Source organism: Ambystoma mexicanum, chromosome 7q (assembly GCF_040938575.1).
Source record: "Ambystoma mexicanum isolate Mex_15411 chromosome 7q, UKY_AmexF1_1, whole genome shotgun sequence".
In the NCBI taxonomy this organism is placed as follows: Eukaryota; Metazoa; Chordata; class Amphibia; order Caudata; family Ambystomatidae; genus Ambystoma; species Ambystoma mexicanum.
Window position 1 is genome coordinate 1,104,466,430 of NC_090941.1, and position 27,139 is coordinate 1,104,493,568.

Genomic DNA, 27,139 nt, shown 5'->3' on the forward strand with positions numbered 1-27,139 from the left:
TGTATGCGTTTCCTCCAGTCCCCGTCATTCCTCAAGTGTTACTGAGGTTCTGTTCCCGAATAATCCTCATTGCTCCAGATTGGGCTAGGAGAGCGTGGTACCCAGACCTTCTTGACATGTCCATCTGCCCTCCACGCCGTCTTCCCTACCGAGACGATCTTCTCTCACTGGAGGGGGGTGTGGGGGGGGGTCAGGTTCTCCATCCAGAGGTCAGGTCTCTCAACCTTCATGCTTGGTATCTGAAAGGTTGAGATACAAGGATTGGGACCTCCCGGATGACGTGATGGAGGTGTTTTCTTTCGGCCAGGCAGCCCGCAACAAAATCCCTGTACCGTTGCTGCATGTTCTGCGACTGGTGCAGGGGTCAGCATGTGGATCTTTTCCAATGTTCCATTCCTATGGTGTTGTCTTTTCTGCTTTCTTTAGCCCACAAGGGCCTTCAAGTGGGTACCATTAAGGGTTATCTGGCGGCGCTGTCTATATTTAAGCGCTCGTCTGAAGAGTGTTCTTTAAGATTCCTTTGATTTCGCAGTTTCTGAAAGGACTGTCTAATGCGTTTCCATCATTCCCTTTCCAGGTGCCGGGTTGGGATTTGAATTTTGATTTTAAAGTTTTTGATGGGAGCTCAGTTTGAGCCCTTGCACTCTTGTCCACTGTGTTAGGGTGAATTCTCATTCTATGGATAATTTCCCTTACCTGTAGAGTCCCCCAGCAGCTTTGCTCGATTTGAAGGGTTTGTTTTTTTTCTGCTGCTAAGAGTGAGACTCTTTTTACCACTCTTAGGCATTTTTGCTATGTGTTATAGGCTATTTTTGTGTTTGTCTATTGGGTTTTTCTCACCCTCATAGGAACCATTTTTATTCACATGTTTTATACAGCACCCTCCGTGCAGTGACACGGGTGTCGTAGCGACCCCGAAACATAGACTCCATACCCTGGGACTGACTGTCTCCCAGGGCATGCAAAGTCCCCATTGACTTTACTAGTCAATCTCTATGAACTAAACCAGTACAACCCATTTTACAATGGAGGTACTGGGAAGGGTTAATAGTTTTTCCCTTATGTTTATTTTCGAGAGGGGTACAGTCCCTCTCTCAAGTTTCTGGCTGGTGGCAGTGTTTACTACTGTAAATATTCAACCGCAAATAGTTTCCTATGGGATTTTCCCATTGTTCAAGGCTACAACATTTTCTGACAGCCTCTAACATACCGCCGGTGTATTTGCAATATTAACTTTACTCCGGTAGGTTTTATTTGCCAGAACTTTAATATAACTTCTTTCTCTTGTCTTTCTCTAAACTCCTAACCCAGTTCGGGGATCCTTTGGTCGTCCTTTTGGCGGGCTTCTGCCAAGAAACCCTCCTTTCAGCGCCACTGAGTCTGGAGTGGATCCATTGTGTGGGAGGGGGGGAGTAGGACCCCTTGACAGGGTTGCTTCAGCAACCCATGTCGCACTCTATCCTGATAGGCCGGAGGGTCTCCCACCAAGGTGACCACTCCACTGTGTGAGTGACAGCTAGGCTGCATGAATGGGGATCTTTTTGCATAAAAGCAGGGTCCTGAGGACTGGAAGAGCAAGACGTTGCCACTGGAACTAAGAGGCCGAAGAGGAGAGAACCCAAAGGCATATGCAACGACTGAACCACTGGTTGAAGCCCTGCTGCAGCGTCTCACCACTTTTCTCCACACGACGAGAGAAGATCTTCATCTGCAAGAGCCTTCTTCCCTTGAGCTGGTGGGTCCAACCAGTTTGCCCATCGCCTTCCAGGACCTGCCTTGGTCGAATCACCAATACCCTGTACTCGGAGGGCGGATAGGCAGGCACCAGTCTACCCGGACCGCGATTTAAAGGAGCGTACCTTTTATTCGTCGGGCAGCACCACGGCTGGTTTCATCCCTGGGTAGTGCAGTAACTTGAACCTTCCTCCACGACGAGAGCCTCTCTTCCTCTGCTGGATCCCCCGAACTGCAGGAACTACCAAGAACACTGCCACTGCAGGAGCCACTTCTTAATTTTTTTTTGTTGTTTTTTTTAACTTTGTTTATTTTAAATCAAGGCAGGATGACAAGTACAGACATTATAAGCAGTGGTTATTTACGCATGTTGCTCCCCAGTCCTTTATCCCCCCCTTGCGTTTTCTCCCTCCTCCCTCCCCTTGGTCCATCTGTCCCTTAGGCCTTGTAGGCGGGCTCTTCCCTCCCGGGCAGTTCAGGTTGGGTCTCAGCGTCTATGTATCTTCCTCCGGGATCTCCTGATTTTTTTAAGATCCAGCGGGCCCCGGTAGGTTTGTAGGTCAGGGCGGGGAAGCGCTGGTCGAATTCCAGCACTGGGGCCCAGATATTCTGGAAACGATAAAGAGTTCCCGCTTGCGCTGCCGTCACCTTCTCAGCTATCAAAATGTCCCAAAGTTTGGTTCACCATTAGGCTATGTGAGGGCCCTCTGGGGTTTTCCAGGCTCGGGCCACCACAGTTTTCCCTGCTAGTAGGCAGTGGGTTAGTAGTTTCGCTCTGGGTCCGGAGCGCGGGTAGGTCCCGGGAATTGGAGCTCCCAGCAAAACTGGTTCTGGTTCCAAGGGAATCGTTGTTCCGGTAATTTGTGAGATGGACCCTAGGCAAGCTTTCCAGAATGGTTTGATCTTCGGGCAGGCCCACCACATGTGGAAGAAGGGGCTTGGGTGGCCGCATCCTCATCAGCAAGAATGATCCACCTGGGGGTTCATATGGTGAAGTCTGAGGGGCGGATAGTACCACCGTAGCGTGATCTTGTACGCACATTCCCTATTGGTGATGCAGGTGGACGAGGTGTGAGTTCTGGTCCATATGTCAACCCAGGTTTGATCCTCTATCGGGTGACCCAGGTCCGCCTCCCATTGGGCCATGCAGCGGGTTCTTGTGGTCAGGAAGTCGCTTAGGAAGCGTCTGTACAGGGTGGATACTCTGCCGCGGGTTGGAAGGTCTCCCAGAGTGAGTTCTAGGGCAGTAGAAGGGCGTGTCGCTGCTTGCAAAGTTTGGGGATGCGAGCACCAGTGGCATAGTTGAATGTATGTGAATCTATCCCGTTCCTGGAGTTGGAACTTCTCCTTGCATTGGGCGAATGTGAGAGGTCTCCCCCCCCCCCCGTATACAGCTGGTCTATGGTCTCCAGCCCACCTTTGATCCAGTTACGAAAATTGCGAGGATTCGTACCCGGTGCGAACGTTGGATTATGGAAGACCGGGGAACGTGGGCTCAGTCCTCTTGGCACTCCCTTTCGTTTTAGCGCCCAGTCCCAAGTGCTAAGGGTGTGTTTAGTCGATAGCAGGAGCTCTCCCCATTGGGTCCTGAGGGGTGCGGGATGTGTGGTAGAAATCGTAGGGGTAGGGGCGCCCGTGACTGTTCCAGCTCTACCCATCTGGGGCGGTTTGTTGTATTTTGCCAGGCCTGGACCTGGGCCAGTTGGGCTGCCACTCTGTAAGCCTGTAAATCTGGGACCCCCAGCCCTCCCAATTTGGAACTCCCCAGCATAGCTCTGAGAGGGATTCTCGCTTTTTTACCTCTCCAGATAAAGTTCAGCATTTTTCTCTGGTTCCCTCGAAGATTTGGCGTGGGGATTGCCACTGGTAGGGAGGCACAGGCGTATAGGAATCTCGGAAGGAGGTTCATCTTGCATGCAGTGATGCGCCCGAGTAGTGAGATCTCTTGGGTCTCCCAGCGCTTCAAGTCGCCTTCCAGTTCTTTAAAGAGTCGGGGGAAATTGGCTTTGTACGTGTCCCTTGGGTCAGCCGGGATGTGGACCCCTAGATAGGGGATGGTGCTCTTTTCCCATGTAATCGGGCACATCTTAGTCAATGGTTCTCGTTCTGCTGGGATGAGGCCGATACGCCTGATCTTTTGTGCGAAGGGCTCCATGGTGAGTGCAAAGGGCACGGGCGACAGTGGACAGCCTTGCCGGGTTCCGCATGATAAGGGGATTGGGGCCGAGTAATGACCGTTAATCCTCAGGCTTGTCTTAGGGCTATCATAGTTGGCTAGAGCCATCGTCTGGAAAGCTGGTCCGAAGCCGAAGGCCCCTAGGGTGAGTTTCATAAACGTCCAATCCACCCTATCAAACGCCTTAGCTGCGTCGAGAGCCACCAAGACTAGTTTTTGGGAGTTCCGGGAGGCAAGGTCCACCAGGTTCAGGGTTCTCCGGATGTTGTCACCTGCTGTCCGGTGTAGGATAAAACCTGCCTGGTCGGGGTGGATGATCTTCGGCAAGATGCGATTTAAGCGGGTTGCTAGAATTTTTGAGTATATGTTCGCATCGATGTTTAAAAGTGCGATCGGTCTGTAGGACGTTATGCTTCTTGGGTCTTTTCCAGGTTTAGGCAGGAGGATGGTGGTTGATTCCTGCATCGATGGGGTCACCGCTCCCGTTTCCCTGAAGGAATTGAATAGGGTAGCCAGGTGGGGGGTCAATTGTGCTCTGAATAGTTTGTAAAACCTGGTTGAGAAGCCATCTGGGCCGGGGGCCCGTGTTTTAAGTGATTTGATGGCCTCCTCAATTTCCTCCCCTGTAATGGGCTCCTCCAGTTCGTCTCTCGTTGCGTCGGAGAGCCGGGGCACTGCTGCCTGCTGCAGGTATTCCTTCTGTTGTAGGTTTTGTGGGGTTGCCTTCATGATTTGGGTCAAATAATCTATTGCGAGGCGTTGCTTCTCGGGTTCTGAGTATAGCGTTACCCCGTTGGAATCACGCAGGCCGTGATTGCGTTGATGCGTCTCTGCTTGGCTAGTTTGGCCACTAGGAACTTGTTTGCCTTGTTACCCTTCGCGTAGTATGACTGTTTGGCCTTCGCCATTAGTTGGGCGGTTTGTTCCGCATAGTGGGCTTCCAGTTTTTTCCGTGCCGTACGAATGATCCGTTGTGTTTTGGGGGACCAGCCTTTCTCCTTATGGAGTGCCTCGGCCTCTCTTAGTTCGTTCTCTAGGGCCGTCCGGGTCTGACGCCTGTCTCGGTGGTAGGCCGCGCCTTGGGTTATCGGGGAGCCCCTGATTACTGCCTTCATGGCGTCCCAGTTGTTCGCTAATGGGGTATCTGAGGCTGGGTTTTCGTTAAAGAAGTTTCTTATTTCTGTTGCAATCTTGTCTCTGGTGGCCATGTCGTTAAGGATCGGGTCGTACAGCATCCATTTACGTGGGTTGTTGGGGTTAGGGTTATGAACCCGGAGTTCCAGGAGCACTGGGGCGTGGTCGGATATCGCCCTTGTGCCGATGGTGACTTCTTTGACTGAGGGGAACGTTTGCGGGGAGATCAGGAACAGGTCGATCCTTGAAAAGGTGCGATGGACGAAAGAGTAAAAGGAGAAATCTTTTTCGTCAGGGTGGAACACCCGCCATGAGTCTTATTATCTCTAGGGTTCTGAAGAATCGAAGGAGGCTAAGGGCTTGGGCAAAGTCGCCTGGAGTCGGGGGGTGTGATCGGTCTTTGGTGTGGTCGGGAACCCCATTGAAATCCCCACCGACAATTGTTTGGCCCTCCACAAAGCTAGCGAGAGATGTGCCCAAGGAGTCATAGAAGTGTGACTGTCCAGTGTTGGGGGCGTATACTGAGATAAGGGTATATAGGTCTCCCATCAGGAGGCATTTGACCGCTGTAAATCGGCCTTCTGGGCATATTTTCGTTTCCAGAATCTGTGGGTTCAGGTCTTTCCTGAAGAGAATCGCCGTACCTCCTTATTTGTTTGCGCCAGAGGCGAAGAATTGGAGCGGGAATAACCGGGATCGGAGACGGGATACATCTGCCGGCAGCAGGTGAGTCTCTTGAAGCATGGCTATCGCTGCGTCTTTGTCCCGAAGTTTCAGTAGAATTGCCTTTCGCTTGTTGGGGAATTCAGGCCATTAACATTCAGGGAGAGGATCCGAAGCGTCTGAAGGTCCACTGAAGACTCACTCTCCGTTCCTTGGGTTAGGGGGGGGGGGTCATGGGGTGGTGGTTCAACTGCCATGTCTGTTAGGGAATCTCTTGATATCATCCTGCACTTGAGGTTTTAACGAGAAGCCCCAACGGGGGGCCGCAACTTTAACAGGGAGGTAGGCCGACATTGTAAGTACGGTCGTACCTACGGCCAACAGGGCCAACTGTCCCATCACGTATCGTGTACTGTGGGTTTCCAAGGAACAAGAGATGAAAAGTGTCCTTGGAGTGGGTATGAACCATGGGTACGGCCCGCTGCCACCGTGTTCAAGGTTGCTTAGCTCGAAATCTAGGTGGCGGGTCCTACTTTAGGCAGGGGCATCTGTGTCCAGGCTTACTTGCTGACGGAACCTGGGGCCGTGGAAGCGTCCCCGTTCATCTCTTTCTGGTGCTCCGCTGGGTTGACGACCATGGCGTGCGTTTGCGCTTCGGAGAGAGAAGCGGTCCAGAGTCTTCGGTCCCTTCTGGGATTGGCGTGGAAGGATCTCGGGGTAAGGTTGGGTGTAAGATTTTCTCAGCGTCTTCCAAGTGGCTGATTCGGCGTAGGGTGCCATTATATGTAAATTGGAGAGCTGTCGGAAATAGCCACCTGTAACGGATCTGTTGCTCCTGAAGGAACACTGTCAGAGGCCGAAGTGCTCTTCTTTTTTGGAGAGTAAGTGGTGAGAGGTCCTGGTATATTTGAAGTGAAGTGCTCTGAAAAGTGATCTCATCTCCTTGGGGACTGATCGCTGATATTGCCTCTTTCGTCGTGAAGAAGTGGACCCTGGTAATAACATCTGGGATGGGGTCTGAATCTGTCCCACGGCGCGGACGGAGTCTGTGGGTCCGGTCCAGCAGGAGTTGGGATTTGTCCAGGTCCGGGAGTAGGGCCTCAAAGAAGTTTCCCACGTAGTCCGCTAGCTTGTTGTCGGGGATAGAGGATGGGACGCCCCGAATGCGGAGGTTATTGCAGCGTGCCCTATTTTCAAGGTCTTCATGTTTGAACTCCAGGATCTCGTATTTGTGATGCAGGGAATCGATGGATTTTTGCACTTCCCCCAGTGTGGTAGCGTGTTCCTGAGAATGGTCCTCGATCTCTCCGAGCCTCTGTTCGAGTTCTGTAACCCTCTGATCCGTTTGATCAACTTTAGCGGTGAGTTCCGAAAGGCAGGCGCGAAACTCCGTTTTGATGTCCGCCATGAAGGCTATCAGGTCTCCTTTGGTGGCGAGGGCACCCCTGTCTTCTTGTGGCTTCTGTGGGGTCAGTTTAGGAGGATCCTGTTTCTTGGGTTTCTCCGGTGCAGTAAACATGGCGGAGATATCTGTGCCCTTGCTCACCTTCGTTTGCCTCGACATGCTGTTCGTATCAGGTGGTCTTGATTGAGAGAGTAGCAGCGAGGCCTAGGGCGGTGGGAGACTGCACACTGGGTGTATCTCGCCCTCGACCCCCGCTCTGGGCTAGATCTGGGCGAGTGGGCAAGGGCGCCCCAGGAAGCGTTGGTGTGGGGGAGGGTCTCAGTCAGGGAGAGTGCAGGATGGCCGATTGTTGCATGAGGGGGGGGGGGGTATGCCGCCACGGTGAGACCCACAGGCTACACGCCGGTGTGTTCTGGGTCATCTTGGTATGAATCGGATGATTCTGTTAGACTCCGCTCCCCCTCTCCAGCTCCTCAGTGTTCTAGGGACCCGCTACCGCCGGGTGCGGAGTGTGCTGCTGGGTTCCGTCCAGGCGGCCATCTTGGTTTCTTCGGTTGAAGACAGGGGAGAAGTTCAGCCGCTGAATTCTGGTAGAACGCTACCTCGGTCGAAGGCTATGTTTGGCCAGGTTGTGCCATGTCGGTTCCGGTCGCCTTAGATGGCATTGGCGACGCAGAAACCCGCTTAGAACCGCCGGAATTCGACGGCGGCAGCAGGCATCCCACGGGCGGCCTCAGAGGAGCGACCACATCGATGGCGCTCCAAGCCACGCCCCTCCCACTTCTTCATTTTAAAGGTACATTGTTCCGCCAGGCCGCCCTGTCTGCGTGGTAGAGCTAAAGGTGTTTTTAAATCCTTTTCCTACCTGTTGGGTTGGCCGCCCCTCTCTTTTAACATTGTCTTTCACCTTCTGCATCCACCTTTTCGAATCGTTAACCAAAGACTTGACTGCAGCTACAAGAACATTTTGCTCCTGGGCCCTTGCCCTGTACCACTGACTCCGGCACAGGCCTATTGACTCTAGCTACATTTGTTAGAACTGCCTCCTCTAGATTGCTTCTCAACTAGAACTGTGTTGGTGCACAAACGTCTTATAACCACCTTTTCCTTCACGCTTTTATAACCTGTGAAGTGCCGTTTTGCTTGGTTTTCATTTAAGTATTCCTTATGCTAAAATACTGCCTTGCCTAAACTGATTCACAAACTTATGGGAAGTGTTGCTAGGGTGTGTAAGAAGATATTTCTGTATAGCATGTGCTTTCCCTCCTTTGTGAGAAATTGCTAGAGTGCCATTTGTGTTTGGTTTTCACTGCCGTTTTGCTCAGTTTTCACTCTGGCTCAAACTTGTCTACAATTTAACTAGGGAGTTGTGTATACTTTCTTTGACCGAATTTTACTTGCTTAATAACTGAGATACATGTGTTTAACTAGAAGTGTGTAAAATAAATATATATATTTATTTCAATACCAAGCTTTAGTCAGTGTTTCCTTGTGCCCTAGTACTGAAGGCCTATTGTGTAAACCCTGAATACTGCTCATCTCCCTCTTGAGATAAGTCTGAATGCTTAGCCACAGCTACCAACTTAATCTTTGTGGTACAGATTGATACCAAAGGGGATTTATTGCTCATACCTGTAGTCTTAATCTTCTGTAGTGCTCCCTAAGGGAACTGCACAGGATTCTGCCTAACACACTGCGACTGTTCTCTTTTGAAACTGTTTTTATTTGTGGTTACTTCCGCACGCAGAGTGAGTGAATTGCAGGCACTTTCTGCCAAGCCACCCTTTACTGTTTTCCATAAGGACAGGGTTGTCCTGCAGGTGCAACCTTCTTTTCTTCCGAATGTTGTCTGAATTTCATTTGATCCAGAAGGTGATTCTTCCGGCTTTTTATCCTCCTCCGCATCCTGGTAAGGAAGAGGAGAGGCTCCATAGGGTGGCTCCTAGGAGAGCTTTGAGCTTTTATCTTTTACGGATGTCCCGGGTCAGAGTGGATCAGCTCTTTGTAGGTTATGCTGGACACTGCTTGGGTCAGGCTATTTCCAAACAGACCTTGTCCCGATGGATTTCTTGACTAATACTGACTGCTACCGTCTGGCGGGGAAGGACCCTCCAATAGGCTTATGGGCTCACTCTACTAGGGGTGTGGCTGCCTCCACTGCTCTACAATGGGGTGTTCCTATTCAAAATATTTGTGAAGCAGCCACTTGGGCCTTTGTCCATACTTTTGTGAAACACTATTCCCTGGACTCCATCCATGGGCAGGATTTGGCCTTTGGTAAGGCAGTCCTCTATTCAGCCATTTAATTGAGAACTCTAAATTTCACATTCTAAATTCTTTCCCTTCTCCATAGTGTAGTACTGCTTTGGGAGTCTGTCATAGATGTGTAATATGTCAGAGGACACAATCCCTTCAAAGAACAAGTTACTTATCGAACTGGTAACGTTCTTTTGATGGGATGTTCCTCCGACATATTCCACATTGCCCTCCCAGCCTGCCCCTCTGAAGAATTTCCTCTGTGATTACAGCTTCCATTTCCGCAAGGCTGTAGGCAGTTATACTGGCAGGACACTGGTGTTACACGTTCGGGGGGAAAAAACTAAACTAAGGCAACGGGTGCCGTGCGTCCTGTATATAACATCCGGTGATGACCCTCGACGGAGGCCCTCGAGGGACATCGATCAACACCATCGATGCAGGACGCCCTCTGCTGAAAAGTTTCTGAAGTGCACAGCTGTGGACATTACTTGTAATAGATGAGGAATACGTTGAAGGAACATCCAGTCGAAAGAACGTTACCAGTTTGGTAAGTAACTTCTTCATCTCACTGGTACCCTTATGCTTTCAACCAAAGGTTATTTGGACTGATCTTGGAGCCCGTCTGAGTGCAAGCGATGGACAGGATGTACAGGGGTGACACCATATTTCTACATCAACTATAGGCTTATGTTATTTGAATACAAGCTTTATGTAGTATTGGTCTAATGTTCCACTCTGCTGAATGTGAACTGTATAATTAATCATTCCTGTTATGTTTGTTCTTTGGTTTTTGTTCTTTGGTTCTGTTGTCTCCTACATGACTAAGGGTGTAAAAAAGAGACTAATAGAAGGATTTTCCTAGTTGTTCGGGTTCAGGGTCAATAGAAACCTTGCTTTCAGGGCTTCTCTGTATATCTCCTGATTCTCTAAGGGATTAACAGTATGGCACAGGGAAGTTGGGTGGGGGGGAGAGGCAGGAGAAAAGGTAACGGCAGCATACAGCAATGTAAAATAAGTGATTGTCCATAGAATTATTAGTAAAAATGTATTCTTGACATATCTGCTTTCACTTCTCAGAGGTGGTCTGGTCCAGAGAGGTTGCTGGCTTTGGACGAGCTCATTGACCGATGCGAGCCATCTCAGATCAAGTATATGATGCAAGTCATTGAGCCACAGTTCCAAAGGGACTTCATCTCCTTATTACCCAAAGAGGTGAGTGCATGTTATTGTTGTGTATGGCCTCCTTTGAAAGCAGTTTGACAGGAGCGCTTAATCCAAACCAGGTTCTTCACCAGGTGATGTCACACCAGTGTGTAATGATTGTGCTCAGTCCGATATTCAAAGGTAAGAGGCCCCCCTAACTCCCGGGGTCTGTGAAGACTGGCGGGGCGTAGGGAAGAACTGATGCATCAGTGCCTTGCACAGCCTCTTGTACATCTCGTCATATAATAGGCAGGGTTGGATACCATGCTGGTGCTTGCACTGGTAATCATCTGCCTTACTGTACAGACCGTGCATTAATATGTCCTGCCCTGACCGGGTGGAGGGAGGCCAATTATTTTGTTTGGGGTTGGTTTTGGGGAGAGAGTGTTGGGAGAATTCTCATTTCTTTGCTAATTCCCTTAAACCTTGGAGAACCCCTGCTCTTTTGCTGGATTTTAGGACTTTTAATTTCTGCCCTGGAGTGAGTGAGACCTTTTTCTCACTCATGTATTTTTGGTCTGATTTGGACTCTGTGTTTTCTTTGTTTTTGGAGTCTGACAAACTCCATAGGCATCTCCCTTTTGTATTGTGACACACAGCACCTTCAGACGGTTGCCTGAGTCGCTCAGAGAAGCGATCATAATACCGCTCCCCAAACCTAATAAAACCAGGGCATAGCTGTGGCTCATACAGGCCATTATCGATGCTGAACCAGGACGGCAAGATATTGACGGCTGTCCTGGCAAACAGATTGCGGAAAGTAATTGGTAAATTAATACATCCAGACCAAACGGGCTATGTCCCGAACTGGAATATAACTCACAACCACCGGGTGGTAGAATGGGGGTGTAACAATGGAGGGGAAATGGCGGTTGTGTCTTTAGACGCTGTAAAAGCTTTCGACTCGGTTAGGTGGCCGTGGCTGTTGGCGGCCCTGAAGGAGTATGGGGTGGGGCTGGGCTATATCAGGTGGGCGAAGATGCTGTATAGTGAGCCGCTAGCCAGGGTTCGAACGGGAGCGGTGATATCTGAGAGATGGCAACTTAGTAGGGGCACTAGACAGGGGTGCCCCTGGTCCCCGATGTTGTACATTTTTGCTCTGGAGCCTCTGTCGATATACCTCAGGCAACAATATGAAACGATAGGTATTGAGGTGGGGGGGGAAAGACACCTGGTATCCCTATATGCGGACGATTTGTTATTATATTTGAGATACCCAGAAGAAAATCTTCAGTATATTCTGGAGGTGATGGAGAGGTATGCGGGGCTGTCCGGCATAGCGGTAAATCCCCAAAAATCTAGCATATTCCCATTGGGTAGTTATAAGGGAACCCCTGTAGAAAGATTACCAGTGTTGTCAATACCATGGACGGTTAGTTCCTTCTGCTAAATGGAATAGATGTGTATAATAAGGCGGAAGAGGAACATAGACATAATACTGAGATAGCTATTGAAAAAGTCCGTAAATCTATGAAGTTTTGGGAGAAGCTGCCCTTAGCAATGATGGGGCAAGGGGCGATGCTTAAGATGGTGGTCCTGCCTAGGCTTCTGCATTATTTCAGTAATATTCCATATATAATTCCCAAGAGGTTTTTTGTAAAACTGAACGGACTGTGTAGAGACTTCCTGTGGCATGGGACCCGGAACAGTGGCGCTATGGAAGTTGCAGAATTTCCATCAAAGGGGGGATCAAACTGCCTAATTTTGAGGCTTATTATGTAGCGGGTCAATTACAATATGTGGCCACATGGCTCTCCGATGAAACGACCCCTGAATTTAGGTTGTTTGGGCGAGACTGTACCCCGTTCTACTTGAAGGAAATTATCTGTTTTCCCGAGTCAGAAATGAAGGAGCGCCCGGAGATGATGATGCTAGGGTGGAAAATGTGGCGCTGAGCATGCCGGATGATGGGGGACCCGCTTCCGTGTTCCCCGCAAGTACCGCTGGTTGCTTTGGCAGGGGGTGGCAAGCAACTAAGGGCGATTGACAGATCCTACTGGGAGTCGGTCGGGCTGGTAACGTTAGGGGATATCTGGCAAGAGGGGACCATCAAGGATTTTGAAGGACTAGGGGAAGAGGCGGGATTGCATGGGGGCCAATATGTTACGTATCACAGGTTGGTGCAGAAAATTCGGAAAATGTGGCCTGAGACAGTATTGGCGGAAGAACCAGATGCCATTATGGGAACGATATATGACATAGCGGAGGGAGGGCATGAGATTTCGAGATTGTATGAAATGGTAATGACTAAGGTTGGGAAAGAATTGACGCATTTGAGATTGGATTGGGAAGCGGAGGTGGGAGCTCAGATGGATGATGGGATGTGGGAGCGTGCCCTAGGATACCATAAAGTATCAAGGAATACCCGATTGAAGCAAATTCAACTGTATGTAACGCATAGAGCATATATGACCCCTCTGAGGATATCTAAGTTTAGAAATGCTGGGAGACAGGCAAGCCCTAAGTGCGATGTGGAGAACGCTGACATGACACATATGTTTTGGTCATGCCCAGTAATCGAGTGTTTCTGGAGAGGAGTGGCACAAAAACGAGCTGGAAAAGGGGTCACACTCGTCATAGACACGGCCTGGGCCTGCCTGCTGGGAGGGTTTCCCAGGTCACGGAAGCTTAAACATGTTGGGAAGTTGAAAGACTTGGTATATGTGCTTGCAAAGCGGAGGATTGCTATGGGATGGAAAAAGTGTCACGAACCACGGGTGGAGGTGTGGTGGAGGGAATTGCAGAAATGGGCGGACGCTGAAACTGTGGTATGGCAGGAGGCAAGTAGCATGTATGGGGAGGAAGAAGTGGGTACCCTGATGGCATGGAAATCATTAATAGCTGAACTATTTGGAACAACATTGGATCCAGCGGAATCCGAGGAAAGCGATACCCTGCCTCATGCAGCGGATACGGAGTGTGGAGGACAAACAGGCTCATAATGGGGGGGTGGGATTGCGGGGGCAGTGGTCAAAGACTGACTGATCATGTGTTGGTTGAGAATTGCACTGCGTATTTGGTTGTATTTTTTTTTTTGTTTTGTATAAATGTAATAAAATTCTTTAAAAAAAATAGATGTGAAGTCATATCACTGCAATGTGGTCTCATCGAAGCAGGGGTGCCAGAGAGCGCACTGGGCAGGGGCAGTACAGCATAGATTGTATTCAGCGTCAGGAGGATAGTTGGTAGCCTTGTTGCTTGCCTGACTTCAGCATTTACTGCTTTTTATATCAGGTGAATGACATGATAAGGCTATGTTTGAACTATAGGTTCTGCAGTAGTGGCTCTCGGGTAGATTTCCGGTATGCAATGGTGGAATGTGGATTAGTATCAGCGGCGGTAGAGTTGGTAAGAGCAAGTCCTGTCGCATTTTCTGTAAGAGGGGCAGATTGAGCTTGGGACTGCGGATTTGGCGGAAAGGCAGAGGTTTGTATCTCCTGGGGCAAGGGTGCTATGCTTCCTTGTGGGAAGATAGTGATTAGGCTTGGTTATGGCGCAGCTGAGCTATGGTCCCAAGGATGATATATACAGTCAGTCATCTTCTAGTCTCGGAGCTTGGGTATGTCGGGTCTCGATGTGATGAGCAAGCCAGGGCAAAGTATACAATTAATAGTGGCCTTTGTAGTCAGAATACGATGCTGAGGGTCAGCAGCTTCATGTCCTAGAGTCTGTCAGTCGCTATGGTTGGCTTTCGAGTCTAGAATGTTCCTATTTCTGTAATGGTGTTATTATTGGCCAGGTTCTGAGGCCAGCGGTGGTGGTTCGGGGTACTGCCGAAAGAACAGAGTTACAGTCATTGGTGGAATGTTTTGGCGGTTCTAGGTGGTCGCTTTCAATGATTGGGGAAAAGGCCAGGTTTTTAATGCTTGACGGATAGCCATGTGATCCTGATTGTGTCGATTGTGGGGAGGCAGGGAGTTCCATAGTGTTGGTGCCAAGGTAGAGAATGCTGACCCTCCAATCCTGGCTTAGTTGGAGGGAGGAATCACTAGTAGGAGGGCGGTGCTACATGTTAGGGTGCGTGTTGGGTGCAGGGCATAATCTTTTCTTGTAGGTATGTCTGCCCGGTCTTGTGTACTGCTCGGTGGGTGATGCAAAGGGTTTTGAAAGTGCCCCTTTGACCGATAGGGAGCCGGTGAAGGGTGCTGAGAGCAGGTGAGATGTGGTCCCTTCGTCCAAGTGCAAGGAGGAATCTAGCGGCAGCATTTTTGCACTCAACGGAGTTTGTTGGTAGGCCAGTGCATCCTGATAAATGGAGTTGGCATAGTCTAGTCTGAACATGACAATGGACAGAATAGCAGTTAATCTGTTGGGGTATGAGAGGTGGGGGAAGTTGCGTCTCAGGAGTCTGAGGTTGTAGTGACAGGATTTGGATACATTATTGATCTGGCAGGACAGGGTTAGGTCCGAGTCCATTGTGCAGTCAAGGTTTAATATGTTGGAGGTCGGCGGTGGACTGCCTTTTAGAAGACTTTTTCTGACGTTCTACCCAACTTCCATCAAAGACATTCAACGGAGACCATAGAAGACTAGACTCTTAGTATGAGGCTGTATCACCTGAGTTTGTTGGTAGCGTAGACAGACCAGCCAGGCTTATTTTAGGAGGGAGAGTGGGCTGTAGAATCAGTACAAATTAAATTGTAAAACAAATGGCCCAAGAAACACTGTGTACTGTACAAATAAATGGTTTATTTAAATACAAGTAGGCCCGGATAAACCTTGGGGGAAATAAGTAGTATTGCATTATATATAACCACAATTATAAAAACACAACACTATGCTGGAAGGTACACAGACCAAAGTATATAACCTTAGTTGGAACACCTAACAGTATTTCTAGGGAAGTCGATCCTTTTCATACACATTCAGTATAGGTCACACCTATTCTTGGGGAGTAAAAACCAATGGTTACTTTCAGATTACATTCAGTAATTCAAGGGTAGTAGACCCTATCCGCTGTACTGTGACACTCAGCAACAAATCACATAAGTCAACTGGTCAATATAAGTTTTGTGAATAGTGTAACACTTATTCTAGGTACAGTAACGACCTAGAACTGCTTTTGTTATAACAGTTATACTAGGTGAGTAAACCTAAGGATGTAATATTCAATTCCAAATGCTATTGAGATAAGCAGTAACTCTTATAGCTTGTTTTTGGATGGCACACAACTAACTCAAGGAAAGTAAACCCCATATACTTTTTCAAGGAGCCATCAGCAACTTGGGGCACGTAGACACCTACAACTCTTTTTTGTGTCAGTCTAAAACAGACCAGGGAAAGCAAAACCCAATGTTACACTTTGAGTTATTCTAGGTAGGTAAAACCTAATGCAGACTTATTCTGGATAGGCTAACAGCAGGTCAGGGGAAGCAACACCGAGTTGGGGACACTCCTACAATTATCCTAACAGGAATAATAAAGTTAAAACAGCATTACTTTGGGAAGATGCACAACCAAATCACAGGTAAGTAATATACCCTTACATCTACTTTCTGTTAGAAAGGCCAAACAGTTTCTAAGGAAAGAAAGATGTTATATACTTTATAAAATAGTGCAACACACATTCAAGTTAAGAATGTTGGTAACTGTGCACTCTGAGTTAGTTACCAACCTGCTCTTTTACAAGTAACTTTTAAACACGTATTCTCTTTTCTAGGCAAAAGGCCCAATTCCTTGGAACTTGAGTGTTCTCCTTGGCAGAAGGTGGGAAAGTTAGAGTTCCTTAGGAGGTCTGTTTAAACAGGTGAGTTTTACTTTAGAGTTAGTTGAGGGTCCAGGAGCTTCACTGAAGACACCCTAGGAGGATTCCAATAGTGGGACTCGGTGAACTGGACGGGAGGCCTCCCATTCACAGAAAACACACCACAACTACACAGGAATCACAAGAGACTTTTTTTTTAAAAAAAATTTCTTTTATTGATTTTATGCAAAACAACAAAAACCAAACAAGCAGCATAACCATAATAGTTCAATTACACATCAAGTTGTCGTAATCACTGCTCCCATTATCCTTCCCTTCCCCCGTGAGCCTATTTGTCAATCCCTTTCAATGTTTGGCACATGCGGCCGGGTTTCGTTCTCTTCGGAGTCTATTGGATCTGATATTACTCCAAACAATTCTGTTATTAGCCTTTTCCAAGGCAACAAGGTGCCCGGCTCCCCTTCATCAGCCCGGCTACTCGCTTCTTGCCATGCCACTGTTTCAGCCTCCGCCCATTTCTGCAAGTCCTTCCACCATACATCTAGGGAACCCGCCCAGTAAGCAGGCCCAGGCCGTGTCTGTGACAAGAGTAACCCCTTTATCAGCCAGTTTCTGCGCCACTTCTCCCCAGTAGCACCTAATAATCGGGCACGACCAAAACATGTCATGTCATGTCAGCGTTTTCCAGGTTACATTTAGGACACACTTGTATTCCAGCGTTTCGGAACTTGGATATCCTCAAAGGGGTCATGTATGCCCTATGCGTTACATACAGCTGTATTTGTTTTAATCTGGCATTTCTAGACACTTCTTTGTGGTAACCCAGGGCACGCTCCCATACCCAGTCCTCCATCGGGGCCCCCACTTCCACCTCCCAGTCCAGTCTCAGATGTGTCAAATCTTTCCCCGCCTTAGCCATCACCATCTCATACAGTCTCGAGATCTCATGACCTCCTTCGGATATATCATATATTGTTTCCAAAACTGCATCTGGTTCTTCTATCAAAACTGTCTCTGGCCAGGTGTTCTTAATCATCTGCACCAATCTAATGTACGTGACATATTGGCCCGTGTGTAGCCCCGCCCTCTCGTTGAGTTCTATAAACTCCTTAATGGATCCCTCTTGCCAAACATCGCCTAGCGTTGCCAGCCCCACTGATTCCCAGTAGGTCCTAACAATCGCCCTCAGCTGATCATCCCCTCCTGTCAAAGCAACCAGCGGTATCTGCGGGAGGCACGGGACTTCCATCAAACGGCAAGCCCTACGCCAAATTTTCCATCGAAGTCTCAACATCGCAGGACGCCCCCTCATTTCAGTTTCGGACAGCCAAATCATTTCTTTCAAATAAAACGGGGCACAGTCCTGTCCAAGCAGCCTGTGCTCAGGGGTCACCTCATCAGAAAGCCACTTGGCCACATACTGTAACTGTCCCGCCAAATAATAAACCTCAAAATGAGGCAGTCTACCTCCTTTTTCATAAAAGTTCTGCAGTTTCCAAAACGTCACTCTATTTCGGGTACCGTGCCACAGGAAATCCCTACACATGCTGTTCAATTTACTGAAAAACTTCCTGGGTATTATGTATGGGATATTACTAAAGTAATGCAGGAGCCTGGGCAGAACTACTATCTTAAGCATGGCCCCCCGCCCCATCATCGCCAAGGGCAATCTTGCCCAGAACTGCATGCTGTTCCTAATTTTCTCGACGGCTACTTCCGTATTGTGTCTGTGTTCTTCTTGCACCGTGTGATATACATCTACGCCCAAATAGCGAAAAGAGCTAGTTGCCCATGGTACCTGTAGCACCGGTAGTCCATGACAGACGTTTGGGGGTTCACCGAGATGCCCGACAACTCTGCATACCCTTCCATCACTTCAAGTATGTATAAGAGATTTTCTTCTGGGTATTGCAAGTACAGCAACAAATCGTCCGCGTACAGGGATATCAAGTGTCGTTCCCCTCCTACCTCAATGCCAATCGCATCATACTGTGCCCTAAGGCATATTGCCAGAGGCTCCAGGGCCAAGATGTAAAGCATCGGGGACCAGGGGCACCCTTGTCTGGTGCCTCTGCCAAGTTGCCATCTTTTGGATATCACCGCTCCAGTTCGGACCCTGGCAAGCGGCTCACTATACAACATCTTGGCCCACCTGATATAGCACGGCCCCATTCCATACCCTTCCAAAGCAGCCAATAGCCATGACTACTGCTTCTAGAGACACTATGGCCATCTCACCCTCGTTCTTACTACCCCATTCGACCACCCGGTGAAGTCGCCTATGGTTGTTATGTTTCTGCTCGGGACATAACCCGTTACATCAGGATGTATGAGACTACCAATCACTTTCTGCAATCGATTTGCTAGGACAGCCGTGAGAATCTTGCTGTCTTGATTTAGCATCGACAAGAGGCCTATAGGAACCACATCTATGCTCCGGTTTATTGGGCTTGGACAGCGGTATTATGATCGCCTCTCTGAGTGACTCAGGCAACCGTCCTATCTCAAACGCTTCATTAAGCATGTCCAGCATTGGGGGGAGGATTTCCTCTCTATAATTTATAGAATTTGCTGGGGAACCCATCTTCTCCTGGGGTCTTACAGGTAGGCAACTGCTTCACAACCTCTTTTAACTCCTCCAACGTGATTGGCTCATCTAACGCCTCCATCTCTTCTTCACTTATCTTGAGCAGCCCTATGTCTTCTAACGTTTCGATTATCTTGTGCTGGTCACCCAACTCATCATCTCCGTACAGCACTCTGTAATAATCCACAAATTCTTTGTTAACCCCCTCTTGCGTGGCCACGTCATCTCCGTCCTCCCTAACAATGGTCCTAATCGGAGGCCTAGGGGTCTCGCCTTTGTAAAGCCAGGCCAGAAGGCGGCCTGTCTGGTCTCCCCCCGCGTGCTGCCTCAACATATTTCCTATAATTGAGATTGCAGAGTCTTTCCCAATGCCCTGCACATTGTTGCTGTAGTTGGAGTACCAGCTCCGTGTCTACGTCACCGCTCTTCAATGCTGTTTCTAGCTCAGTTTCCGCCCTCTGCAGGTCAGCAAGACCCCACCCTGTAACCCTTTTGACTTAGCAATGGCCACCCCCCGCATCTCCACCTTAAAAGCTTCCCATAATGTGCCTGCAGAATCAACACTCCCAGTATTCTCTTCAAAGAAGTTAGTAATCTCTTCCCTTATATCTTCTCTAAAGACTGGATCTTTGAGCGCCTCCGCTCGGAGGCGCCATGTAGGGATCTTTGCCCTCGGGGGGAGGCTATATTGCCATCCGAGGATCAGGGGCGAATGATCGGAGAGGACCCTGGCCTTATATTCGATTTGAGTAATCTCAGACGACATATCTGCTGTAGCAAAGACGTAATCGAGCCTAGTGTGCAGTTGGTGCGGGGCTGAATAGTGCGAGTATTGCCTCTCAGTGGGATGTTTCATCCTCCACGCATCTGTAAAGCCAAAATCAGTTAGCAACATCTGCAACGCTCTTGCCGCTGGGCTAGGCTTACCCACCCTCCCATCTCACAAGAGACTTAAGGTAAGTAAATAACCAAGCCAGCACAGTAACCCAGCAGGATCTGTGTGATCACTATGACCCGCAGAATTCCGACAGCTGAAAAGGCTGCCTTTTAACCCCCTCTACACCACATACATATGCGGGGGGATATTCCCCCTCCCCCGCACCACCCCATACTGTTATAAACCATGCCCAACTTCCCTACACACATATATGTGGTGTAAGGGGGGGTGGAAAAAATTGGGGAATTTCGGGAGTCAGCATTCTGAGGGTGACCTTTTGGTGTATTTTCCCTCAGCACAAAAGATCTTGCAGCAGGAGAACTAGGGAACCCCTCAAGCACACTATTGTAAGATAGTGCGTGCTGGGTCTAGGAATTTAAAAAGACTAGTAAAGTCAATTTAACTTTACTTTCTCTAGGAAACAGTAGTTTATCCCAGAGAAGGTATTTAAACCTTAGGACAGCCTGAAAGGCTTCCCTGTGTCACTGCACTGAGGGTGCTGTGACACAAATGAAAAGATGATGCCTATCGAGTTGTCTAAAACTCCATAACCAAAGAAAACACAAGTAAAACGCACAAAATTAAATGTTCAAAGTCCCAAAGTTTAGCAAAAGAGCTGGAGGGCTCTAAGGTGGGAGGAATTGCCACATTTAGGAGAATTCTCTCTAACAGTACCTTAACTGACTCTCAAGAGGATGTTGCAGAGGAAACTACAACACCCAGCCCACAGGAACTTCTAACTGCTATTTCTAAGAAGGTGGCAAAGGGAAAACCCAAGGTCTCAAAGAAAAAAGCAAGAAAGCACTCCTGTGCTTCCAACAAGGACATCCCTGAGAGGACTGTCCAAAGTCACACCCGTGACTGCGCCACTAGCTGAGGTTGAGTGAGAGGAACAACCAGGAAATGTTAATCAGCTGCTGAAGATTCAGAGCTGGAAGACCTTCCCCCTGTTGGAGATCTGGATCCTAAAGACCAGCCTGAGCTGCAGTCTTTACTGGCATAAGATGGCCCCTGTAGGGCAGACATCAGCAGAGGTCAAAGAGTGTCCTACTCTTGAAGGACTTCGCCAAAAGGCAGCTTCCCAGCTGGATGGGCAAGAGCCAGGGAAGCACAGGTTGTACTGGGAAGATGGCCTCTTCTACAGTGAACCAACAGTCTATCCCAGGGTACTACAGTAGACTTGCAGTACCTCTAGAGATATGACAACAGTTCCTACAGTTAGCCAATGAGATCCCTTTGGCTGGTCACTTAAGCTTTAAGTAGACCAAGGAAAGGCTTTATCTGTATTTCTACTGGGCTTAAGTTGGGGTCTGATGTAGATGAATTATGTAACAGCTGTCACACTTGTCAGACATCTAGCAAGAGTGGAGCCAATAATGGGGCTCATTTAGTGCCTCTCCCAGTGGAGGGAGTCCCTTTTGAGAGGGTAGGAATCGACATTGTTGGTCCCTTAAACCCTCCAACCTCTTCAGGCAATCGATTTATATTGGTTGTAGTAGACCATGCTACTAGGTATCCTGAAGCCATACTTATGATGACTGTTGCAGCTCAGGCTGTTGCTAAGGCCTTACTTGGTATTTTTACCAGGGTAGGTTTGCCTAAGGAAGTCATCTCTGACAGGGATCAAACTTTGTCCCACTTCATGTAGGCCATGTGGGAAAACTGTGGAGTGACTTAAAAGTTCTCATCTGCCTACCATCCCCAGACAAATGGGTTGGTAGAGAGGTTTAAACGTACTATGAAGAGCATGATGGGTGCTTTAGAAGAACCCCTTAGAAGAAAGTTGGACCTTATACTGCCATGCTTTCTCTTTGCTTATAGAGAAGTCCCTCAGGAGGGAGTTGGATTTAGTCCTTTTGAGCTTCTCTATGGTCATGCAGTGAAAGGTCCATTGGCCCTAATTAAGGAGTGGTTGGAGAGTGCTCCTTCTTCCAGGCCAGTGAGTCACTGACTGTGCTTGGTCTCCGGAGGAGAATGACACACATGATGACGGAAGCATCTGATAACTTGAAAGCAGGTCAGGCACTGGTGAAGCATAACTTGAAAGCAGGTCAGGCTCTGGTGAAGCATTGGCATGACCAGAAGGTCAACATGGTTGAGTTTACTCAAGACCAGCAAGTTCTTGGTATGGTACCTACAAGTCTGAGGGCCTTACAGGACAAATGGGTTGAACCCTTCAAGGTTGTGGGAAAACTTGGTGAGGTCAATTATTTGGTGGATTTAGGCAATCCTAAGGAGGCTCCCAGGGTCTTTCACACCAACCGTGTCTCTATGTCTCAAGAAAAGAAGTGGGAGCTTTGCTTCTAGCTTCTGCTTGGGAGGAGGAGAGTGAACCTCTACCTGATCTCCTCAGGGGACGACCATTAGATGGAAAGATAGTTAACCTCTCTTCTAATCTGACAATGGAACAACAGAAGGAGTGCAAGTTTCTGTTAAATCAGTTTGCCTCATTGTTTTCACTATCACCAGGCTTGACCCTTTGGGGCCAGCAGGATATTCTGACTGGTGACTGTTAACCTGTTAAAAGCAGAGGTTACAGGGTGTCAGACCAAGTAAGAACCCACATAAAGGAAGAGGTGATCTTGGGGTAATAGAGCCATCTACAAGTTCATGGTCTAGTCCAGTTGTACTAGTGCCAACGGCAGGATCAAAGGAGTTGAGATTCTATGTGGACTATAAAGCTCTAAATGCAGTCACAAAGTCTGATGCCCATCCTTTACCTAGGACAGATGAGCTGGTGGACAAACTTGGTTCAGCCACGTACCTCAGTACATTTGACCTAACGTCAGGCTTTTGGCAAATAGCCCTGACAGACCATGCCAAGGAGAAAACTGCATTTTCAACCCCAGCAGGCCTCTACCAGTTTGAGGTAATGCCTTTTTGATTAAAGAATGCACCTGTGACATTCCAAAGGATGGTTAAACAAGTTCTGAATGGTATGGATGACTTCTGCATGGCATACTTGGATGGCATTGAAGTGTTCAGACCTACTTGGAAAGAACATGTTGACCACTTAGGATATGTGTTGCAGGCTCTTGAGCAGACCCACCTGACCATAAAGGCAAGTAAATGTCAAATTGGTCAGAGCAAAGTGGTCTACCTTGGACATGTGGTAGGTGGAGGTGAAATAAGGCCACTGCCTTGTAAAGCACAAGCTGTACAAGAATGGGCCACCACCACTACTACTCAAACCCAAGTGAGAGCCTTTTTAGGTCTTGCTGGTTATTACATAAACTTCATAGAGAACTATGGGTCCATAGCTTCTCCCTTGAATGTAGTCTCCTCACTCAAATTACCCAAGAAGGTCAGGTGAAATGAGTGCACTAAGGCATTTGAAGGACTTAAGAAAGCCCTTTGTCAAGCTCCAGTCTTAAGAGCTCCCGACTATGGCCAAACATTCATTGTGCAAACAGATGCTTCCAACAGATGCTTCTCGGAGCTGTTTAGGATTAACCAGGGGGAAATGCACCACTTGTGTATTGTATTGTTTATTATTTATATTGCGCACCCCACCCTAAGGTATCTGGGCGCATTACAAGAATATGCATTTTCATGGTTACAGAGTATATAGTACATACACTACAGATGGAAAAGGCAAAGTTTATATACACAAGATAGAGTAATTTACACGTAAAGTATGCAGTTTGTGCCTCCACGGCATTACATCGTCACATTGCATACAGGGCGTGAGGTGAAGGTACAATACCACACTTAAGCAAGAGGTAAGGAATATACATGTTGTCGCAACAAGCTCCGGTGAAGTGGCTGCAAGGGAGAGTATATACAAATGGGTGTAAGAGGGGGTAGTCTCTAGACTGGTGTATTTTTGGAGATCAGCCAGAGTTTCGTGTCGCTTCTGAATTTATGCAAGGTTTGCTTGACTACAGCTACCCAAACTGAAGTGACTCCATTTTGTCAGCGTTTTCCTACTATCCCGTGCAGTCCCCGACATCCTCCCTCTTGTCCCCACGACTGAGGTTCAGGAACAGTGAGATCTGCAGGAACTGCCAGGAACCAACGTCCTCAGCTGCATCTTTTGCTTGATATTAAGGTACTATGCCAACCCGATTGAGAGACCACATCTCTCGTGGTAAAAGTTGGTGGAACTTTCCCAACTTGCAGGCCTAATCAGCTTGTGACCCAACATATGTTTCTTTTTAGTACAAACTACTTTTGAGAACTTTGGCAAAGACTTTAACGTTTACTACAAGAACCGCTCTTTCCTATCCAAGACACTAGCCCATTGACTTTGGCCTAAGCCTATTGAACTGAATCGAGTCCTCTAGTGAACTGAAACTATTTGCACTGCCTAAGAAAGTATTTGTGATCTATTCTATTAACTTGTGCCTTTACCCTCCTTTTTAAAGTGACTGAAATGCTATTTTGCTCCTATTTCAAGGGAGCCATATTTGCTCAGAAACGTATTAGTTTGGTGTTGAAGTTTATTTGTGTTTCATATTAAGTTGCCTCCTTCTAGTGAATGTTTTCTAAATGATTATGTAATAAATTAATAAGTGTTTTACCAAGAAACCTTGAGTAGAAGTGTCTACTTGAACCACTGTGATTGTAAGACCTCTGTGTACCTCTTGTACTGCTCACATTCCCTCTTGAGATACGCCTAGCTGCTCAGCTCGCTACCACAAAACTGTGGAGTAAAGACATCTACCAAAGGTTGGTTTTACTTACACCTGTAGTCCTAATTATATGTGGTGGCCCCACAGGGTACTGCATGCAATTCTGCCTAACAATGTTGATCAGGCTTGGGTATTGTCGTGCTTGCGGGAGTGTCTGGCAGCCATGGGAGAGTGGATGAACTACAATTGGCTCAATTGAACGGAAACAAAACTGAGGTGATGGTGGTGGGTAGTCCTCCTGATCCCATACTTTGGGTGTCCTCTTTCTGGCCCTCATCTCTGGGTCCTCTTCTGGTGCTGGTCAGCATGGTGAAAAATCTGGGGGTTATCCTTTCAGCATCACGATCTATGAACAAACCAGTCACTGCGGTCTGTCAAGCTGGTCATTTCCAGCTAGAAATTCTTACGGTGCTTCCCATGATTCTTGCCCCACTGCGTCCTCCAGTGGTGGAAGCCATGTTGATACCATGGCTAGACTACTGCAACTTCCTGTATCTTGCACAACCGAACGGCCTGATTCAGCGGTTGCAACGATTGCAGAATCTAGCTGCACGTGTGGCAACTGACACACCTTTTGGATCACACATCTCTCCTGTGCTTCGAGCCCTCCACTGGCTCCCGGTGACCCAGCGCGTTAATTTTAAGGCACAATGCATAGTCCATCGCACCCTCCATGATCAGGGTGCTGAATACCTCCAAGCGAAATTCACTCGTTAGCATCCTAGCCGTAACCTACATTCTGCTTCGGCTGATTGACTGGTGGTCCTGATTTATGGATGGCCGTGCACTCTCCGTTGCCGCTGCAGCTCTATGGAACGACATCCTGTTTTTCATTAAGAAAACCTCTGTTAGGCAGAATTATATGCAGTACCCTTTGGGAACACCACACAAAATTTGGACTACAAGTGACAGTACAAATTCACCTTTGGTACAAGCCTGTACTACACAGTAAAGTGGTAGCGATGGCTGAGCAGCCTGACTTATCTCAAGAGTAAACTGAGCAGTATCGATAGCTACACAAAGGACAGCAATTACTATGATTCAAACAAACACTAACTCAAAGTTTCTGAGTAAAATAAAATACATTTATTTACACATCAGTTATAAAACATTTCACTATCAAGCAGTTGAACAATCACAATCTTAATACACTACATCAGACTCAATAGATTCTGGACAAGTTAGGCTCAAAGTGAAGTGTGAGCAAAATGGTTCTCCAGTAATTTAAAAGGGAGAGAAATAAATACAAAGTTAGACAGAAGTTGAGCAGCACCATGAAGTAAGTAAGCAGGGCAATCTAGAAAAAGGAACTACAGTGAGGAAATCAAATCAATTGGCTTGGCCCAAAGTCAATGGACCCAAAGTCTTTGCAGAGGATCACACACTTCAGGGTAGTTCACGGTTAAGCCTTTGCCAAGAGTTCAGAACGAAGTTGGTCAGACGAAAAGTTACTTTAAAGAATATATGACAAGCCCTCGGATTGGCAAAAGATTTCACACACTTTCACCTCGGCTGAACGAAACGAACAACCGGGTTAGCACAGTACCTTTAGAGCAGCAGAATGCTGTAGCTGCTGCAGACGTTCTTGGCAGGTCCTGCAGGCTCACGGTCCCTGAAGCGACTGTCGGACTGACGAGAAGAAGGAAGACTGGAGTGTCCTGCACTGCCCTGGGAAGAAACCAGCAGTGGAGCAAAGCGACTAATAAAAGGTGCGCTCCTTAAAACCCAAGCAGGGTCCAATCCTCCTGACTATCTGGTTCACTGTAGCTGTGCACAGCAAATTCGACCAGAGGGAGGAGGCCTGGCTTGCAGTTTAGCGAACTCGTTGTTCCCACCAGCTCAAGGGGAGAAGATTCCTTGCAGAGCTTCCCTGTCGTCGAAGTTTTGAGATTCGGACCCGCAGCAGGGCTTCACCGGGAGGTTCAGTCATGGTAGAGGCCCTCTTCTGTCAGCTTCTCTTCAGTTCTCTTGATCCAGTGGCGACTCTGCCTTCTCTGTCCCAGAGACCTGCTTTTTATGCAGTTTTCCCCCATTCACACAGCCTTACTGTCAATCACACAGCAGGGTGGCTGTCCTGGTGGGGCAGTCACCTAGCCAATCAAACAGGAGTGCGACTTAGGTTACCAAGGGAACCTAAAATCCCTCCCTCACATCCTGCCTACCCAGACATTCAGGCGCCCAAGGAGGGTTTCTGTGCAGAAGCCCGCCAAAGGTCGGCGAACAAAGGGACCACATCTGGTTTGGCGCACACCATGAGAAAGACCTTTACAAAAAGAAATGGTGAATAAACCCAGCCGGAACAAAATAAACATATATGGTCCATTGGCTTTGCTCGAGGCTACCAAAATAGTCTAAAACAATACCAAAGCTATATAAAATAACCACGGTACAAAAAATAGGGTCGATAACATTGCCACCAGCCAAGTCTTAATGAAAAGGGAACGAAACGATGTTCCATGAGAGACAGGCAAAAAGGGATAGCTATTAACCCTTTCCAGTACTCCATGTAGTAGTAATAATAATTTAACATTTATATAGCGCTACGAACCCTCAGGTATCTGAGCGCTGCTTATTATTACCCACGGTGTGTGGTGCTCATTTATCGACTTCGGAAGGATGAAAGGCTGAGTTTGGCACTGCTGGGATTCGAACCTGCAATGGCAGGCTCTGCACAGATGTCAAAGGAAGCACTCTACTTGCTGT

The 27,139-nt window shown here is 48.0% G+C and overlaps 1 protein-coding gene across 2 annotated transcripts in view; it reads left to right on the plus strand.

Moving 5' to 3' along the window:
- The window catches only part of LOC138528653 (F-box/WD repeat-containing protein 7-like), an 865,213-nt gene that overhangs the window by 543,934 nt on the left and 294,140 nt on the right, over positions 1 to 27,139 (plus strand). For both annotated transcript variants that reach the window (XM_069640473.1, XM_069640474.1), the window contains one exon: positions 10,449 to 10,583. In XM_069640473.1, the coding sequence (XP_069496574.1) occupies positions 10,449 to 10,583 (135 nt within the window). The remainder of the gene's footprint in view (positions 1 to 10,448; positions 10,584 to 27,139) is intronic.